Genomic DNA, 19,798 nt, shown 5'->3' with positions numbered 1-19,798 from the left:
TGCAATTGCGGTCCACAGGGGTTACATTGTGCAATTCCTGTCTCTCAGGTGAGTCAGAGGAGGAGCAATTAGTGGGTGAAGTAAAGGGCAGATCAACAAAATTTCACCTCAATTAAATTCTGGTGATGAGTCGAAATCTGTGTGTGATCTTGTGAGCCACTGACTGTGTGAATTATAAGTTGTTCAAATCCTTTGCTTCTGTGCAGTGGCAATGGAGTGTTTTTAAATTCCCACCTCCCCCTTCCCCCTCCCCTCCAGGCTTTTTTTGGTTGGTTGTGGGGCTTGAACTCCGGGCCTGGGAGTCATCCCTCAGCTCTTCAGCTCAAGGCGAGTGCTCTACCACTTGAGCCACAGCGCCACTTCCAGTTTTCTGGTGGTTCATTGGAGATCAGAGTCTCATGGACTTCCCTGCTTGGCTGGCTTTGAACTGTGATCCTCAGATCTCAGCCTGCTGAGTAGCTAGGATGGCAGGTGTGAGCCACTGGCGCCTGGCTAATTTCTTGATTTATAGAGGGTTAGAGAAGGCATGTGGCTGGTGATGCAGTGCTGGCCCAGGATGTGAGAGGCCATAAAAGACAACATTTATGGCAAGTGATTCATCATACTCATATTCTTTTTCTTTTTTAATGTCATGTTTTGGGGGGTGATGGTGTGGTATTCATCTCAAGCACATGGAACCAGGGAATGGCACCCAACTTTCAGAATTCCTTCTTCTGGGATTTTCCAACCAAGACCCACGAATCCACCCTCTCCTCTTTGGGCTGTTCCTGTCTGTGTACCTGATCACCGTGCTCGGCAATCTGCTCATTGTTCTGGCCATCATGGCAGACCCCCGTCTGCACACGCCCATGTACTTCTTCCTCTCCAACCTGTCCCTGGTGGATGTCTGCTTCACCTCCACCACCGTCCCCAAGATGCTGCTCAACCTCCAGACGCACAGCCAGGCCATCAGCTACGCGGGCTGCATTGCCCAGATGTACTGCCTGTTGCTTTTCTCTGGGTTGGACATCTTCCTGTTGACCGTGATGGCCTATGACAGGTACGTGGCCATCTGTCACCCCCTGCGCTACACGGTCATCATGAGCCCCCGGCTCTGTGGCCTCTTGGCTCTGGGATGCTGGATCGTAGGCGTCCTGAACTCCTTGCTCCATACCTTCCTGGTCTTGCGGCTGACCTTCTGTAGAGCGCTTGAAATCCCTCACTATTTCTGTGAACTGAATCAGGTGGTCCACCACGCGTGTTCTGGCACTTTCCTTAATGACCTGGTGATCTACGCCACCGCCCTGCTGCTCGCTGTGGGCCCCTTCGCCGGCATCATTTATTCTTACTCTAAGATCGTGTCAGCCATCTGCAAAATCGCCTCCACCCAGGGGAAGTACAAGGCCTTCTCCACCTGCGCTTCGCACCTCTCCGTGGTCTCCTTGTTTTATTGCACACTTCTGGGTGTGTACCTCAGCTCAGCGGTGACTCAAAACTCACACGCGACGGCCACAGCCTCACTGATGTACACGGTGGTCACCCCCATGCTGAATCCCTTCATCTACAGCCTGAGGAACCAAGACATCAAGAGGGCCCTGAGAATTCTCTCCTGGAGGGCGACTAGAAAAGAAGTAGTCGATCGGTCCCAGTAGAAGTAAGTGCTCATGATAGAATGGCTGGACGTTTTGGGGGTTCAAAATGGCGGTCCTCTTCAGCCGATAGGGGAACAGAACTTGATCTTTCTCATTGATTCTGATTTTCCATTTCTTTGCCATCTTCAACTTTCTAGGCAAATTCAAGGAGACCTCATTCCTAAGTAGCGTGTTCCTTGGACTTTCTCAAAAACCATTGTCTTTGCTGGTGATTTCCTACTTGCCCTCAAATTACTCCATACTCAGATCCGAGGCATTTATTAATTCACATTTCAGAATGTCAAACAGCATGGAGTTCTTAAGAATAGTAGATTCCACTGGGCTTCCATGGCCCGGGCTTGTCATCCGAGCTGCTCAGGAGGCTGAGATCTGAGGACTGTGGTTCAAAGCCAGCCTGATCAGAAAAGTCTGTGAGACTCTGATCTTTAATTGACCTCCACAAAGCCAGAAGTGGAGCTGTGGCTCGAGTAGTAGAGCAGTAGCTTTGAGCGAGAGAGCACAGGAACAGCAACCACCCCAGGTCCTGAGTTCAAGCCCCAGGACCAACACACACACACACACACACACACACGCACACAAACACACACACACAAGAATACTTGCTTCCAAGTAACATTATTATGTCACATTACTTTTCTTTTAATAAAGGAATAGATGGGCACCGGTGTCTCATGCCTGTCATCCTAGCTACTCAGGAGGCTGAGATCTGAGGATCACAGTTCAAAGCCAGCCCAAGCAGGAAAGTCGGCGAGACTCTTATGTCCAATAAACCACTAGAAAACCAAAAGTGGTGCTGTGGCTCAAGCGGTAGAGCACTCGCCTTGAGCTGAAGAGTTGAGGCTACAACACCCAGGCCCAGAGTTCAAGCCCCACAACAGACAAAAAAAAAGGGAATAATCATGAGTTGTAGTATTTCTATTAAAAAGCTATAACTAAGGTATTTGACTGATTCTTATAATACACAATAATCAGAGATGACTGTTTTTCATGTGTGCTTCCATTTTTTTCTTTTCTTTTTGGTTTTTGTTGTAACAGGGTCTCACTTTAAGCTAGTTTTGAACCATGATCGCCCTGCCTCAGTCTCCCAAATAATCAGATTACTGTCTGTGTTTTGCTTCTTTCCTTTCCTTCCCTTTCTCTCTTTCTCCCTCCTTCTCTCCCTCCCTTCCTTCTTTCCCTCCTTTCTTCTTTTCCCCTCCCCTCTTTCATCTTTCTCCTCTCTTGCTTTCTGTGTTGGGCGTTGAGTTTCAGAACCTTGTGTGTGTCCAGCTCATGCTTCACCGGTAAACTCTACCTTATCTTACTTTGTCTTCCTAAATGAACACAGACATGAACATACCTCACTCAGTCTACTTATTTATTTATTTACCACTTTGAGCCACAGTACCATTTCCAGTTTTCTGGGGATTCATTGGAGACAGAGAGTCTCAGGACTCTCCTGCCTGGCCTGGCTTTGAACCCTGATCCTCAGATAGCCTCCTGAGTAGCTGGGATGGCAGGCCTGAGCCACCGGTGCCCGGCTACTCGTTGGGTTTGATCCTTGCATCGAGCTGGTGTGTTCTATTCCCTGCAGACTGCGAGGTGTGTCCCACAGTGCTGTGGCTGGGGTCAGGGGTTCGCACCTCCACCTGTGGGCAACGAGGCCAGAAGCTTGTGATTTAGCCTTAGAATCAGGGACGACCTGCAACGCCACAGGAAACAATTTAGGTTTTGTGTGAACAATTTTAGCAGCATCTGACATTGAACAGCACAGCACACATTGGTATGGACATGGATTCCTTCTCCCAATCTGTCTGTACTAATGGAAGGCTGAGCAATTTTCATCCAGGTGTAAGTGGGCTGGGGATTGGCTGATGCAAGAGGCTTGGGATTGTCTGATGTAAGAGGACTGAGGATTGGCTGATGTAAGAGGGTTGGGGATTAGCTGATGTAAGAGGGCTGAGGACTGGCTGATGTAAGAGGGCTGAGGATTGGCTGATGTAAGAGAGTTGAGGACTGGCTGATGGAATTAATTTTTTTAAAGTTATCTTCCTGTTGCTGTCTGGAAATGTCTAGTGCTTTCCATAAATAGAATTCTTCCTATTTCCCCAAATGAAATTCCTCTCATTTTCTAAATGTTACCATTACCTACCTTCCTTCCTTCCTTCCTTCCTTCCTTCCTTCCTTCCTTCCTTCCTTCCTTCCTTCCTTCCTTCCTTCCTTCCTTCCTTTTCTTTTTCTTTCTTTCGTCTTGCAGACTTTTCTGCCTGGGAAGTTCTCAGTCTCCTACATAGTTAGGATTACAGGCATGAGCACCAGTACCGGCTCATCCCTTAGATATTCCCTCCCCTTCCTCCCGGCCACCAGTCCTGGGTCTTGAACTCTGGGCCTGGGCGCTGTCTCTCAGTTCTTCAGCTCAAGGCAAGCGCTCTACCACTTGAGCCACAACACCACTTCTGGTTTTCTGATTGGTTTATTGGAGATAAGAGTCTCATGGCCTTTCCTGCCTGGGCTGGCTTTGAACTGCGATGCTCAGATCTCAGCCTCCTTAGAATTACAGGTGTGAGCCACTAGCACCCAGTTCCTTATATATCTTTTTATCCTCGAGTCACTTTAACCTTTATGATCACTTGGTGGCACAGAAGAGAGCCTGCCTTTCCTGACTTTCCTTCCAGGCATGTAATCCAGAGCCAGTCAATTTTCGGCTAATAAATACATTTATTCTTCCCACACCTCCTGCATAGCTGGAAGGGAACCTTTCTAATAGTTATACAAATAAACTCCCTTATACAGAGTAAGTAGCTGTCATCAGACCCCAGATCAGATGTCAAGAATAGCCAAGTAGCAGATTGTTAGTTTTACTATGTTCTTTCCCCCCTTTTAATTAGTGGATTGGTCAGTGATTCTAGTCCTCTGAAGGCATCCTAATAAAATACCAAGATCCTCAAATGGTGTGCTGGCGGAATCTTCCTGAGATCCTCTTTATCTTCCTGAGTTTGTGTTTAGCTGTGAGACCATACATTGTGTTCTAAGGCTTGTTTACCATGTTGTTGGCAAATATAGCGCTTTTCCACCTGGGCATAATTAAACCTCCACTGAAGTTAGTCTTTTAGTTTGTAAACAAAAGACTTTTTTCTTTTCTTTGTTATGTGGGACTAGTGTTTGAACTCTTGGCTGTTGCTCTACCAACCCAGCCATACCTCCAACCCCAGCAACAGAATTTATTCTTGTGAGTCACCTTCATAATTCTACTGTCTCTGAAACCCTATGTGACCTTTACTTTGTTCCTAATTAGCAATAATAGTGCCAGCCTTGTGAAGAGTTTATAACTGGTGCTTTTTGTTCCCAGTTACTTGAGTTTTTCCCCTTTTATTTAATTTATTCAAGGATAATGATATACAGTAACTCGACACAAATTCAAAGCACCCTAACTTGCTGAATTTATACAGCCATACAAAAATCAATGAGTGCAGCTGGCGGGATTCCACGTGTGCAGGTAAAAAAAATTTCCCAAGAAGGCTTAAATGCTTATAAAATTAAGTTATGCAATTTATGTAAGTTGTTAAAATGTCCTGAGACTCTCTGGTCCATCTTTTTTTTTTTTTGTCGGTCATGGGGCTGGAACTCTGGGCCTGAGTGTTATCCCTCAGCTCTTCAGCTCAAGGCAAGCGCTCTACCACTTGAACTACAGCACCACTTCCAGTTTTCTAGTGGTTTATTGGAGATAAGACTTTCACAGCCTTTCATGCCCAGGTTGGCTTTGAACGGCGACCTCAGATCTCAGCCTCCTGAGTAGCTAGGATGACAGGCATGAGCCACCAGTGCCCGGCTCTCTGGTCCATCTTATGGATAGAGCTGGAAGTTGTTTTGTACAGATAAATACAAATAAAGCCAATACAGGAAAAACCAGTTACCCCCTCGTTCTCACTCACGAGCAGACACTACAAGTCTATCTCTCAGAGAGGTGTGGAGTGTAACGGCAGCCATCATCAGAGCCTGGGAGAGAAAAAGGTGGGTCAGGGGCAGGAAGTAACAGGTTAAAATGAGATGGAAGAAGTCCTTTAGCACCACTCCCAGCAGCCGGGTTGAAGCTGACTAAGGGAATGGGTCAGGAGCTCAGCATTTGCGCACAGGCTCTGGGCACTGCCCTGATCCCTGGTCCTGCTCAGATGCAGGGAAATGAGCCTGGTTGCCATGTGGATGTGCTGGTCATCGGCTTCTGGGCTGCTTTCCTGCTCTTAGTTAGCTTCATCTCTGTGGGTACTGGACATTGCCAGTTGCCATGGGAACTACTTTTTTTTTTTTTTACAGCCTTTCCATGTCCTCCCACAAGCCCCCCAGATTTTGTCTTCTGAAGTAACAAGCGTCCAAATCTATGGGTGGGGGAGCCCCATTCAATTCTCTGTAGGGGAAGGAGACTCAGGACTGAGACTGGAGGTTGTGGGGGCCTCAGAAGCGACAACCTGGAAGCAGATACATGTCACAGTGGAGATCCTGGAGGTGGGCTTCAGGCCAGGCCTGGCAGTCACATGACTCGGAGGGTCAGGAGTGAATGCCTGTCACCGAGTCAGGCCCCAGCCAGCAGTTCACTTCCCGGCTTTGGTGGTGGTGAAGTGGGGTGGGGGAAGGGGGCTGTGGAAATCAGTAAAGATTTCCACTCTGGTCTCTCAGAACTGCCTGCCTGCCAGAAAAGACATCCTGGGAGATGGTTCTAGAATCGGGGACTTGGACTGTTGGAACCTGTCTGGCAAGTCTGCAACTCTCTTGAGGGTCTGGAGGCAGGGCCCAGGGAGAGAAATAGTGCACCAGCCATAGGGGCACTAATTTTTCCCCTTGTTTTCCCCTGTGGTTCTCAGGTGATTCTCTGCTTCTTCCTTTCCTGGGAAGGTGTGGCCACTGGCTGCCAGGATGGCGTTCTCTGCTGCTTGAACTGGAGGACCATGTCAGATCTTCTCTCTCTGTCTCTGTCTCTGTCTCCTCTCTCTGTGGCTATTCCCCATTCAGACCAGTAGTGGAGTGTTCTAAGAGTCCCTGAGCTGTGTGTGGCTCAAGTGGCAGAACACCTGCCTTGAGCATATAAAAACTAAAGAACAACACCCAAGACCTGAGTTCAAGCCCCAGTGTTGGTGCAAAAAGAAACAACACAGCCGAGTGCCAGTGGCTCATGCCTGTAAATCCTAGCTGAGATCTGAGGGTCTCAGTTCAAAGCCAGCCCGGGCATGAAAGTCTGTGAGACTCTTATCTCCAGTAAACCACCAGAAAACCAGAAGTGTGCTATGGCTCAAGTGGTAGAGGGCTAGCCTTGAGCTGAAGAGTTCAGGGACATCGCCCAGGCTCTTTGATGATTAATTGGAGATAACAGTCTCACGGACTTTCCTGCCTGGGCTGGCTTTGAACGGTGATCCTCTGATCTCAGCCTCCACAGGTGCCTGACTAAACTGGGGAGCTTTTGTTGATATGAGCTAGCCACACAGATGATCACAGAGACGATGTGCACATTTCCACCTGACATCCTGGCCAACCTCTATGTGTCCTAGGGGGTTTAGGCCTAAACAAGGACCAGTTTCTAGTCATGAAACCCACAGACGTCCCAAGAAAGAGCACAAGGCACACCAGAAAAGGCCATTAACATCCTATTTATTTGCTAGTATAACACTGAATACTCTCAAGGAACTTAAAACACAACATTTGAGTCTTCCTATAGATTAACACTCAAATTACCTAAATTGGATTTCATCCATTGAATTTAAGGCATTTTCAACTGTTATAAATTCTAACATTCAAAGAAATTTGTGACAATTTAAAATATCCCTCGCCCAATGTCCTAGCTTAATGAGGTACACTCAGGGTACTGCAATTTTCCTACTTTTCCAAAAGCTGATTTGAGCCAGCAAGGCGACCATACAGTATGGCTCCGTCAGTGTGATTGGACAAGTAACCGACATTCGAGGACATCTTGTCACTGAGGGACAGCTCAGCCCCACTACCTCCTCCACATTCTCAGAGCCTCCGATTTTCATGAATTACCCAGTGTCTGACTTCTGCTGCAAAGCCTTTCCAAATTCTCTGCACTCCTGAGGTTTGTGGAATGAAGTCTTTGATGTACATGGGGGCAATCTGTGCAGAGAATTTCCTACACTGGAACCTGGTGCTTGCTCACAGGAGTTTTCAAGTCATTAAGTCTTAAAAACATCTAGTTTTAAATCTGTGAGTTTTAGATGTCATATACAGACAGCACAAGTTTTTACTCAGCTTCCCTTTTTTTATTGGGGGATTCCTCTTTGGGGTCCCCTTCAGGATGGACAGTCTTGCTACTTTCTTTCATGACATTCACTTCCAAATAAAATTATCTTAAAACATCATATCCTGTCATTTAGCCCAGATGAACTATCAAACCTGAGTTAATGAGACACTCCAGCCTTAGTTTCTCAAGTAGCTGAGATTAAAGCAGGCACCACTAGGTCTGGCAATTGCTTATATGCACCTGGGTTCTGGCTTGTATCCCTTTTCTTATACAGAGGTGACCATATGTGAAAGCTTTCCTGTGTGAGTGTGTGTGTGTGTGTGTGTGTGTGTGTGTGTGTGCAGCAGTCCTGGGGTTTGAACTCAGAGCCTGGGCTTTTTTTGTGCCAGGCTAGCTCTCCACCACTTGAGCTACAGCCCAGGGTACACCGATGCCCCTGAGGCTATGATATCCCTACACTTTTTACAGTGAGGGACGGGGACAGTGTTGTCTTACATTCATCTCATTCACAGGGCCATCTGACCCACGTGACGTCGCTGGTGCACATGCAAGGACTTCAGAACTTTGAATGCTTTCTTACACACCTCACACTCGTAGGGCTTCTGACTGCTGTGAGCTCTCTGGTGGACGGTGAGGCATGACTTCCACACAAAGGCTCTGCCACATTTGGAACACTGATAGGGCTTCTCGCCGGTATGAATCCTCTGATGGATGGAGAGGTATGAAGCGCATTTGAACATCTTCTTACAGTGCGCACACTCATAGGGCCTCTCATTTGTGTGCGTTTTCCGGTGCACCCGGAGGCTGGATGCAGAATAGAAAGCCTTCCTGCACTCCTGACACTCGTAGGGTTTCTCACCCGTGTGGTGTCGCAGGTGGACTGTGAGGAGGGACTTAGAGCAGAATGCTTTGGGACACCTGTCACACTGATGGGGCTTCTCACCTGTGTGGGTCCTTTGGTGCACCGTGAGGGAAGATAAACTTTTGAACGTCTTCCTACATTCTGCACACTCATAGGGTTTCTCACCGGTGTGAGTTCTCTGATGCACAATGAGGTATGACTTACAACGGAAAGTTTTCCGACACTCTCCGCACTGATAAGGTCTCTCGTCGGTATGGATTTTCTGATGTGTGAGAAGGGAGGCCCAATGGCTGAACAGTTTCCTGCATTCGTCGCATTTGTACAGTCTTTCTTTTGTGTGATTTCTCTGATGCTCTGTGAGGTGAGACTTGTAACAGAAAAATGCCCTGCATTTCTTACACTCATAGGACTCCTTACCTATGTGAGTTCTCTCATAAGCTTGGAGGTTCGCCTTCTGGGGAAAGGGCTTCCTATAGATTTTACATCTAGTAAGTTTTTCCCTAGTGGACACCTGCTGATCACCGCTTACTTCTGACTTCTCGCAGAATCTCTTACATTGTGTATGCTCTTGGTGCTCTTCCACTGTGTGTGTTTCTTCTTGTTTTATGAGGTGTGATTTCTTGTGGAAAGATTTCTCACCATTACTAGGTTTGTAGAATTTCTCTCCTTTGTGGGCTTCCTTGTGGTCACTAAGCTCAGACATGTTACAGAAAACTATCCCACACATATTACATCCAAAAGATTCCTTCAGAACCTGGGCTACTTTTCGGGCTACAGGTGATACCTGCTCAAAGGGTTTCTTGTATTCGTGAAACTTACTCCAAGTGTGTTGCAGCTGAGACTTCTTAGGTGTCAATGTCATCCTCGCGTTAGCCTTTCCTGGCTCTAGATATTGAAAATACTTTTGTGAACTTTGAATCTTATTCTGTAGATCAGAATGTTCTGGATACCTGAGGGGTTTCCCGTTAAGAGCGTCAGGTTCCTGTCCGGGGTGCAGGTCCTCAAGCTCACCATGGTGTAGCACGTTTTGGCTTACACAGAGCCCTCCAGGCATCGCTACTGAATAGCACCCATTGTTTCTGTTCAGATTTGAGGTAGGGTTTGAGTTCATAGGAAATATTCTGCCTACTGTAACTGTGTGTTCAGCTGATGTACTACTACTGTTCATCATCACAACTTCCTGCAAATCTCTCTCTGGATTTTCCTGGCCAATATCAAGTGGACCATTCATTTTCTGGACAGCTAAAATGACATGAAAATCATCAGTACCAACAAAGCACATCAAACATTCTGCAACTCTAACATAAATGTAGTATCACCATTACCTAATAGTGTAAGATTTTAAAATAATATGGATCTAAGGATTTTGTATCTGGTGATGAATAAAACATGGCATTGGGAGATTTTCAGTGCTACTTTCTCTTTTAGTTGCTCTACACCTATGAAATGTGCATCATCTGTTACCATAGGAATCCATAACTCCATAAATTCTGCAATGTGCAATGTGTAATGTGTATGGCACACAAAGCTTGATCTAGAGCTTTCTTCCTCATTTTATCAGCTCCACTTAAGTGTCTGCCTCAATAAATATGACTTAAATACTTGTTTCAAGCTACTAATTCCCAAATTTGTATTTACATTATAATCATGACAACAGAAGTCTACATCTTATTCATCCCTACATGTTATATACCAAATTTTGAAAGTACTCACTTCAAAATTAGTAAGGAACAATCTCTTTAATAGTCTTCCTTTAAGAGCTAACAATTTATCTAGTGCTTTTGTTTTCTTCTTAGTCTTTGTGGCTCTTATCTCAATACCAAATAATTTTATCTTTGTGTCCCCTTTCTCCCTCAGAAAGCTGTAAGTTTTATAAAAGGAAGTACACGTTTGATTTCTGCTAACATCATACAGCTATAAAGACCAGAGCCTATGACACAACCAAATAGACGTGTGGTAAGGAGCTAACACGGGAGCAAAACAAAGCAGGCAACCCAACAGGGATGGTTTTACATGTGACAATCTGCCTCGGAAACCTAATGCTGCTGCAGTGTTAGAACACAGCTCACCATGGCCAGGATCGGACAATCTACCTCTCCTCCTCCTGATCCTCCTCCTTGTGGGCAATGACTGACCTGAAAGGCTCCCGTATAGACCTTCTGCTGCCATAGCTGGCTCAATTCCTTGCTCCAACCTGAAGATTAACTCTGGTTTGGTACTGCAGTGCCCTGTAAATGCAAAATAGCTTAAGATTCATTGCTAATGCTAAGTCAGATCCATGGAGCAGACATCTCTAATTTATCAAGTGTGTGGTGATGGGACCAATTTTAAACTTTAGAGAAAGTATACACTCTCAATCATCATAGCTACAGTTTGAAATCTACTATACTAGTAGATCTAGTATAGGTAAGGCTATTAATTTTATCCTTAATTTGTCAAAAAAGTTGTATGGGAAATAACCTACAATGATGAATTTAAGAAAACAGACATCTTGGGGGCGGGTACTAGTGGGAGAGCAGACAGAGAATGAAGGTTGATAAATATGGTCAAGATACTTTAGTACTCTGTGGAATATGAAAAAATATTATGTGTAAAGATGGAACAAGGAAACTTGTTGGAGTTGTTTTTGGAAGTGTGATGAGGGACAGGGGCAGAGGACATAGTCTGATCAACTTGTATGGTTTGCACATATATTTCATGCTAAAATAAAATTTCTGTCCACAAATAACTGATGTAAATTAAAAAAAATGGGAAAAGTGCTAAGGGAGGAATCAGAATAAACGAGAGGTGGCACAATAAAATTAGAAGGTTAACTTATGATGTATAGGAGATATTAGGAAAAGAGACAGAGTACATAAAGAACAAATGGGAACTAGCTGTGGTGAGGTACTCTTGTAACCCCAGCATTTAGGAAGCTGAGACACCAGTACAACATCACAAGACTCTCTCAAAACTCTAAGAAAATACAGCAGAAAAGAACCAACCAGGAATTTGGGAATAAAGAACTCATATATTAAAAAAAAAACACGCAAAGAACAAACAAGCAACTAAACAAAAACTAACAGCTAGAACACTTAACGGGAGAAGTAACCAGGCAGAATTAATTAGAAGAATCAATATCTTAAGAGTGAAGATAGGTTACTTTAAAATAATTCAGGTGGATTAATAAAAAAGATATAAGGTGAGAAGGAAGACAAAGTCTTTCATACACAGACCAACATAAACAAGCTAACATTTGCACTACAGATGCTCCAGTCAGGGAAGGAAAAGGATATCAAACAGGTATTCAACAAAAGAATTGTCACCCAAGGGAGAGATATGAATATAGAGGCCAGGAAGCTTAAACAACTCCCGATTTTTTGGCTAATAAAGGCTCTGAGATATATTTTCCTCAACTCATCACAAGTACACAATAGTGAGAAAATCCTAAAAATAGCAAAAAGCACCACGTCACTTATAAAAAAATTCTAGAGGACCAGCAGAAAACAGAATAGACACAAGAGGCTATGCAAAAAGTCTTGAAAGTTTCCCCCTGAGACTATTTTATCCTAAAAATCTGTCCTTCAGAATAGAATCAAATAAACACCTTACCTAGGAAAAAAAATGTCAGGAGATCCACCACTAGGTCAGATTGACAGGAAATACTTAAGTACATCCTTTTACTAAAAGACATAATTGCCACCATGAAAACATAAGAATTTATAAACTCAATGACAGAAGCAGACACTCAAAGAATAAACCCTATCCATACAAACATCAAGCAGACAAAAAAGATTAAGGGGAGGAAAAAGGAAAACAATATGCAAAACCATTAGAAAAAAGTAACAGAGTATCAAGTCTTTGTAAATTTGATTTAACCAGATGAAATTCTAATCACAGAACTTAAGATATAGACTCACTGAATGGCATAAAAGTAACTTAGATGCCATGGTTATCTGCCAAAAAAAAAACCCCACTTCAGGAAAAATGCACATGGAATCAAAGGGAAGCTGTGGAAAAGATAAACTGCGCAAGTGGAAACAAACAGATAGGTGACACTGCTGTCATTTAATATGGTACATTTTTTTAAAATTAAGAAGTGCAAAGAGGAAAAAAGGTCAGTATAAAATGATGAGCTGGGCGCTGATGGCTCACACCTGTAATCTTAGCGACTCAGGAAGCTGAGATCTGAGGATTACAGTTAAAAGCCAGCCCAGGCAGGAAAATCTGTGAGATTCTTATCTCCAATAAACCACTAGAAAACTGGAAGTGGCGCTGTGGCTCAAGTGGTGGAGCACTGAAGAGCTGAGGGACAGTGCTCAGGCCCAGAGTTCAAGCCCTATGATCAACAACAACAACAACAAAATATGATCATAATTCAGTTGCACTGATGGCTCACACCTGTAAGCCTAGCTATTTAAGGGGTTGAGATCTGAGGACTGCAATTCTAAGCTAGCCCAGGCAGGGAAGTCTACGAGACTCATCTCCAAGGAACACCAAAAAGCTGTAAGTAGAGCTGTGGCTCAAGTACTGGACACCAGCCTTGTGTGAAGCAGCTAAGGGACAGACAGAGCCCAGGTCCTGAGTTCAAGTCTCAGCACTACCACATACCAAAAACGGTCAATTCAAAAAGGGTCCAGTATAATGATAGACATGCACAGCCAATACTGAATACCTGATTATATAATGCAAGTATTTACTAGATGTAAAAGATGCAGAATAATTTGCAATGTGGCAAAGCATATTAGCCTAACTATGAGTGACCACCACTAATTGAATATTTCAGAACAGCCAGCGCAAACGATGTTACCTGTTCCATGTGCAAAGAAGTTGTGTTTGCTTAAACTGATAAGACTAGCCAATAACTGAGACCTGGTCATTGTAACTTATTTGTCTACTGAAATGCCACACTGTAATGTGTTACTACTTTGTGGATGTGCTACTACTTTGTGTCAGTTCAAAGCATGTAATAAGGCAGTAGAGGTAAAAAGTCAGAAATGGCTGGTGCATTTCCTACACCAACAGAAGCTCTTCTGTTCCTGCAAGTGTCACTGACCCACGAACATCAGGTTGCGGTAGGTGTCCAACATCACGTTCCTGTAGAGTGTCCTCTGAGCATTGTCTAGGACCTGCCACTCCTCCTGGGTGAAGTCCATGGCCACATCCTCAAATGTCACTGGCTCCTGAAATGACACTTTGCTCCTCATTCCCAGTCCACATGCCCTGGGAATGCCAATACCCAAATTCTTAATAGTGTGCAACTGGATTTGTATTCTATTCTGAGGTAGAAAAGTCAATGCAATACGATTACTGTGCTACTTACAGGGCACAAGGGGTGAAAAGGACTTTGTATTGTTTATGATAGGATTAAAGAAATTTTTGCTATTGATTTCTTTTTCTTTTCTTTCTTTTTGCCCTCCTAGGGCTTGAACTCAGGGCCTGGGTACTGTCCCTGAACTTCTTTTGCTCAAGGCGAGCGCTCTACCACTTGAGCCACAGCACCATTTCTGGCTTTTTCTGCGTATATGGTACTGAGGAATTGACCCCAGGACTTTATGCATGCTAGGCAAGCACTCTACCACTGAGCCCACTTCCCGGCCCTAGATTTCTTCCTATTGAACATTTCTTTGATCCTGTAATTATACCTGCAATCCCTGCTACTGAGGGAGGATCATGGTTCAAAGCCAGCTCAGACAGGTAAGTCCATGAGCTTATCTCCCGACAAAACCACCGAGAGACCAAAAAGTGGAGCCAGTGGCTCAGGTGGTAGAGCGCCAACCTTGAGCAAAACACCTAAACAGTGCTCAGAGACGGCGCCCAGACCCAGCACGGACACACACAAGAAAAAAGTGTTCGGGACAGAGGGAAGACACACCAGAAGGCCAGTAGGGACCCCTCCTTTCCCCCTTTTATTTCACCCCCAAACAAAGCTGCCCTAAGGGCCCCTCCCTCCCCTCCCCCACCTCCCCTCCCCCCTCCCCCAGCGCTGCCTACTGTACCCCCACACCCACCATTCCTGGTTCTGGGGGGGGGTGTTGGGTCCACCTGGCACCTTCACAGGGTAAAGACGCTGCGGTCACCCAGACTTCCCGCACAGCCGGTAAACGGACTCCAAGATGGCGCCGAGATCGCCCGGTGTTCCGCACATCCGCGCGAAGCCCCGTCCCTTCTCCTCTCGACTTCCGGTGTCTTGATTGGACAGTCCTGACATCCCGCGCGCTGCCAATCATTTTAAACGGACCTTCAGGCCTTGCCCGGGCTCAGATTTTGAGTGACATGAAAAGGCACCAATCCCTGAATGAGGCCCAGGGGGCCGGGCGCGTCGGAATGGCAAGGCCGCAGCCTCTGAAGGTGGGACTTCCTGTGGGAGCGTCATGGCGCCGTGGCGGGGCGCGCGTCGGCCCTGGGGTGGGAGGGCGAGGAGGTTATGGGTTTGTAGGTAATGGGGGGTGTGAGTTAGCTGTCAGGTGAGGTGTTCGGCGGCTCTGCGCGCTGCGTCCTTCCCGCAGTTACCTGCTGGGGTCTCACACCCCCGGGATGAGGTTTCTGAGAGGAAGGGCTCCATGTGGAGTCTGCACTGCGCACGCGCGGAGGAGACACGGCCCACAGGCTACCTCAGTTTCCCTTCCTTCCTTCCTTCTCCCTCCAGAGAGAAGAAAGCTGATTCCGCTCATCATGGGATCCTGGGACATCCCTGGAACTTACCTCGGGGTTTGGGTACCTTTTACACAGCAAGATTAATTTCATTTTGAGTTAGAAGCTGAGCGTTGCCATTTACATTTTTGTTGGTTAAAAAAACTACAATAAAGTAAATTAATTAAAAAAAAATAAAAGGGTCAGGAAGTACACCGACCTTTTTAGACATTCGAATGCACCATGGATGAAGTGTGCATTGGAGATTGCTTTGTTTAAATTTTACACATGTCTATTTCAATATAATTTACGATTCCCTTTTCCATTGACACTGAATTCCCTAACCAAGTTAAAATGAAAAAATTAAAATGAGTGTTGTATTGAAAAGCAAGAAACAAATGTGTTTATTAAGATGACATCATTGCATAAAATGAATTAATACAGAGATTTGGTTGTGGCTGAATACAAGAAAAAGAGTTGTATTTAATAATATCATTGGAAAACAACTTTTAAAATATATATCTAAGTTGGTCATCAGTGGCTCATGCCTGTAATCCAGCTACTCAGGAGGCTAAGATCTGAGCACTGTGGTTCAAAGCCAGTCTTGGTAGGAAAGCCCATGAGATTCTTATTTCCAATTAACTCCCCAAAAGTCAGAAATGGAGATGTGGCTCAAGTGGTAGAGTGCCAGCCTTGAGCACAAAAACTCAGGAACAGTTCCCAGGCTCTGAGTTCAAGCCCCAGGACTGGCACACACATAAATTAGATCAACTATATAAGGCCGCACCAGGTGAGGAGGTGACCTCAGAGGAGGAGGAAATGACCTCGGAGCCTGGGGGACACCCACTGCCCCCAGGAATGCCAGTTGCTTGGGTCACAGGTGCTGGGTGGGGACTTCTAGGCTGTATGGGCAGAGAACAAAGAGAAGACGGCCATTTCTCCCAGGCAGACCTAACAATCATCAGGATATATGAGCATTTACCAAATTATACTCTCCCCCCTCCTCGAGACTCAATAACTTGATTAATAAGTTATCAAAAAGAGCTAAGCAGGCACCTCTCAGAAGAAAAGGTATAAATGGCCACTAGGTACATAAAGAAATGCGCAATATCCTGGGCCGTGAGGGAAATGCAAATAAAAAGCCTACTGAAATTCCATCTTACTCCCGTTACAGCAGCCGTTATTGATAGGAACAACCACTAACGCTACGATTCAGTTTGAGAGACACGTGTTTTTTCACACGGATTGATCATTGCCTGGACAGGGTATGGGAAGCTAACTTACAGAGCTCAAGTAGAGGAAAGTTAGGGACTTCAGTATTTACAACACAAGATCTCCTGGGGGAAAGCTGAGGGGAAGACAGGAATCCCAAGTCAGAGATAGCAACCGAGGGGCTTTAAGGGGAACAAATTCATACGCAGAGCAAAAATTCACCTCTTGACTATGTAGCCTCTTAGTCATGGTCGTCATACTTCTTTCAGGCTGGGATTGTGTACATGTATGACTCATCCATTCCTTTTGTTAGCCTCATGGAGTCTATAGATTCAGAGAACGACACAGAGGGTACAAAATCTCTTCCTCTAAGGATTTCGCAGGTGGTCAGATGGTAACACACTCTGTCTGTGCTGTTCTTGCCACCATAGTTGGGAACCCATTCATCCTCCCAGTGACCTGACCAGGCCCAGCTACTTCCTCCCCTCCACTCCGTTCCTTTGTGGGTATCACTGTCTCAAAGATACTGGTGAACTTCCAGACACAGAACAAAGTGATCATAGAAGAAACCTCCCTCATGCAGATAAACTTTTTTGGTACTGGTCCTAGGGCTCTCTGGCTGCTCTCCACGAGCTTTTGTGCGCAAGACTGATGCTCTACCATTTGAGCCACAGGTCCACTTCTGTTATTTTTGATGGTTAATTGAAGAGTCCCATGGGTTTTCCTTCCCGGGCTGACTTTGAATCCTGATCTTCTGATCGCATCCTTCTGAATAGCTACGCTGGCATGTGAGTCACCAGTGCCCGGCTTCTGAATTCCTCGTGATGGGCTCTACTTAATAATAATGGCTGCTGGGCTGGGAAGGTGGCTCAGTGGTAGAGTGCTTGCCTTGCATGCATGAGGTCCTGGGTTCGATTCCTCAGCACCACATAAGCAGAAAAAGCTGGAAGCGGCGCTGTGGCTCAAGTGGTAGAGCGCTAGCCTTGAGCTGAAGAGCTGAGGGACAGCGTCCAGGCCCAGAGTTCAGGCCCATGACCCCCCCTAAAAAAAAAGATGGCTGATACTTTGATGGAAGCTACTGTCTTGTGCTATGTACCACAGGATGCAAGATGCATAGCAAAAGGGAAACAATGGATGTTTGGCTTCGCAGCGACTTTGGGTAATTTCCGGGGAATCTTCTTGTCTCAAGACAAACACACTTTTCATTCTGGTAGCCTTTGTGCTGATACCATTGTGGAGCATTTCACACTCATATAAAGGGAGCAATGCCACTGAGTTTCACAGTAAACAATGTGTCTCCCAACGTTTCTGTCAACCAATGTCCACTCCACACTTCAGCATTAACGTTGGCACTGGCTATACAATATGAACAGACAGCATTTAACTATGAGTTACTCTAAATGAAATCCCTGAGGCTTAGATTTTGTATGGGTCATTTCTTGGGCGGTGGAGACACTGAAAGGTGAATTGAATACCCACAGGGCCCTGCAGGACCTTCTTCTGCTGCAAGAACCCTATAAATGTACTGCCGGTTACACGTCATCCTTACAGTCATGTGTGGACACTATTTGTATGCGGTACCCTGACATGTTTCTCCTCAAAGCATGTGTTAAAATTTTAATTCCTAGTGTCCGGCTATCAGTATCAGGTCTTACCTGTGTATTAATCATTTTCTGTGATTTTCCATTGAGGATAAGGTAATTAGCATCGATTCTAATGCAGCATAGGAAAAGGCCAAGTAGCACATAGGAGGATTGTCACTTCTGGATGCTAATTTCCTTTTTGGGGGTCGGTCGTGGGACCTGAACTCTGGGCCTGGGCACTGTCCCTCAGCTCTTCAACTCAAGGCTAGCGCTCTACCACTTGAGCCACAGCGCCACTTCCGGCTTTTTCTGTGTATGTGGTGCTGAAGAATCAAACCCAGGGCCTCATGTATGCGAGGCAAGCACTCTACCACTGAGCCACCTTCCCAGCCCATGGATGCTAATTTTACACAAGAGGAAGATTGTATCCAGAAAATAAAACATGCCTGGGGTAATTATAATATGAACTCCAAATTCAAGAGATTCTGATAACACCACTAGAGGAAATAAGAAATTGGTTTATTTTGATACCAGAATTAACATTTTCCTTGTCACACATGAATAAGTTGACTATTGTTACAGATGGATTCTTTCTAGTTATCAACAAATCCCAAAAATATCCTGAAAAAAATGGCATGAAATTGTATGACATTTATCTAAATTTTTAAAAAATAAACTATATTCATAAAGGACATTAAACAACAGTAGGTAGAAATCTCTGGCTTACAGTGAAGGAGAAAGCCATTATGCATATACTAACTCTTCTAAAGCAGAAATGGATAACTTCAAAATGTTTCCATGCAAACTGGAAGACTGAGTCATTAGTATAAACCAAGACAATTCCATAATTCTGAATGACGCATAAGAGATGTAGGCTGACGGAAAAAAAAAAGACATAGGACTTTGTGAAAAACATACCAAGTGAGAAGAAAAATGCAAGTAGGTGAAAAGATAGGCATTAATTGACATGGTCAAACCACAGAAATTTATCGGCTGGACAGGTGTTACAGATATATATTAGGAGAAACAGCCTAATGGCGTATGCACCGAAAGTGGGTTGTGTAAAATGTGAAAAGTGAACTGAGGCTGCAAATGAAATGAGAAGACAGCATACAATGCTCTAAAGATAGAAATGATGTGACTAAGTAGACGTTAAATAGGGGAAACCAAAGAATACCCCCAAAGAAAATGTAAGCTTAGACATGCTGGGTTACAGCACGTAGACACACCTAGAAAATGAGTGACCATCATTTATTCCTTGGAAATAGTTCCCAAATTAAAAGGAAGACATTGTTGGAAAACTAGGACGGATTTGCCTCACAACCTCTTAAGCATTTGAGGGAACTTGTACGTTCATCCTATGTTTTTTTTTTCTCTCCCAGAGTGGGATCTGTCCCTGAGTTCTTGCAGAGAATTTCTGTGTGGCCTCAACAAGATGATGTAGCACTTAGGGGCAAAGATGCAGCCCAGGAGGCCCGCCCTGGAGGCCAGGATGGAGGAGACCTCCAGGGCCACCACGGCCTTCCCCTTGGCACTGTGGTGGACAGGCAGGAAGCTGAGCCACACGCTGCAGAACAGCAGCATGCTGAAGCTGAGGAACTTGGCCTCGTTGAAGGTGTCAGGCAGGTTCCGGGCCAGGAAAGCCACGGTGAAGCTGGCCAGGGCCAGGCCGCCC

The 19,798-nt window shown here is 45.2% G+C and overlaps 2 protein-coding genes across 2 annotated transcripts; one reads left to right on the top strand and one right to left on the bottom strand.

Annotated features, from left to right (window-relative positions):
• Positions 1 to 671: 671 nt before the first annotated feature.
• LOC138817576 (olfactory receptor 7A17-like) lies at positions 672 to 1,631 on the top strand. Its single transcript, XM_070008034.1, has one exon. It carries the CDS (start codon positions 672 to 674, stop codon positions 1,629 to 1,631), a length of 960 nt encoding a protein of 319 aa, XP_069864135.1.
• Positions 1,632 to 7,237: 5,606 nt separating this feature from the next.
• LOC138817622 (zinc finger protein 39-like) lies at positions 7,238 to 14,789 on the bottom strand. Its single transcript, XM_070008091.1, has 4 exons — positions 14,707 to 14,789; positions 13,752 to 13,878; positions 10,852 to 10,944; positions 7,238 to 9,958 (listed from the first exon to the last, which is right to left on the bottom strand). The coding sequence occupies exons 1-4, from the start codon at positions 14,707 to 14,709 to the stop codon at positions 8,361 to 8,363; spliced, it is 1,821 nt and encodes a 606-aa protein (XP_069864192.1). The 5' UTR covers positions 14,710 to 14,789; the 3' UTR covers positions 7,238 to 8,360.
• Positions 14,790 to 19,798: the final 5,009 nt, after the last annotated feature.

The sequence above is a fragment of the Dipodomys merriami genome, unplaced genomic scaffold (genome assembly GCF_024711535.1).
Source record: "Dipodomys merriami isolate MVZ:Mamm:240054 unplaced genomic scaffold, mDipMer1.0.p SCAF_70, whole genome shotgun sequence".
NCBI lineage: Eukaryota > Metazoa > Chordata > Mammalia > Rodentia > Heteromyidae > Dipodomys > Dipodomys merriami.
This window is presented reverse-complemented; position numbering and strand designations above follow the sequence as displayed.

Excerpts from the sequence above, each read along its gene's own strand:
- LOC138817576 (XM_070008034.1), top strand. The coding sequence starts at position 672 with ATGGAACCAGGGAATGGCACCCAACTTTCAGAATTCCTTCTTCTGGGA.
- LOC138817622 (XM_070008091.1), bottom strand. Across the intron at positions 10,945-13,751 it reads CCGCAACCTGATGTTCGTGG|GGCACTGCAGTACCAAACCA; the intron begins GTCAGTGACACT and ends TTGCATTTACAG. Across the intron at positions 9,959-10,851 it reads TCTATACGGGAGCCTTTCAG|CTGTCCAGAAAATGAATGGT; the intron begins GTCAGTCATTGC and ends ATGTCATTTTAG.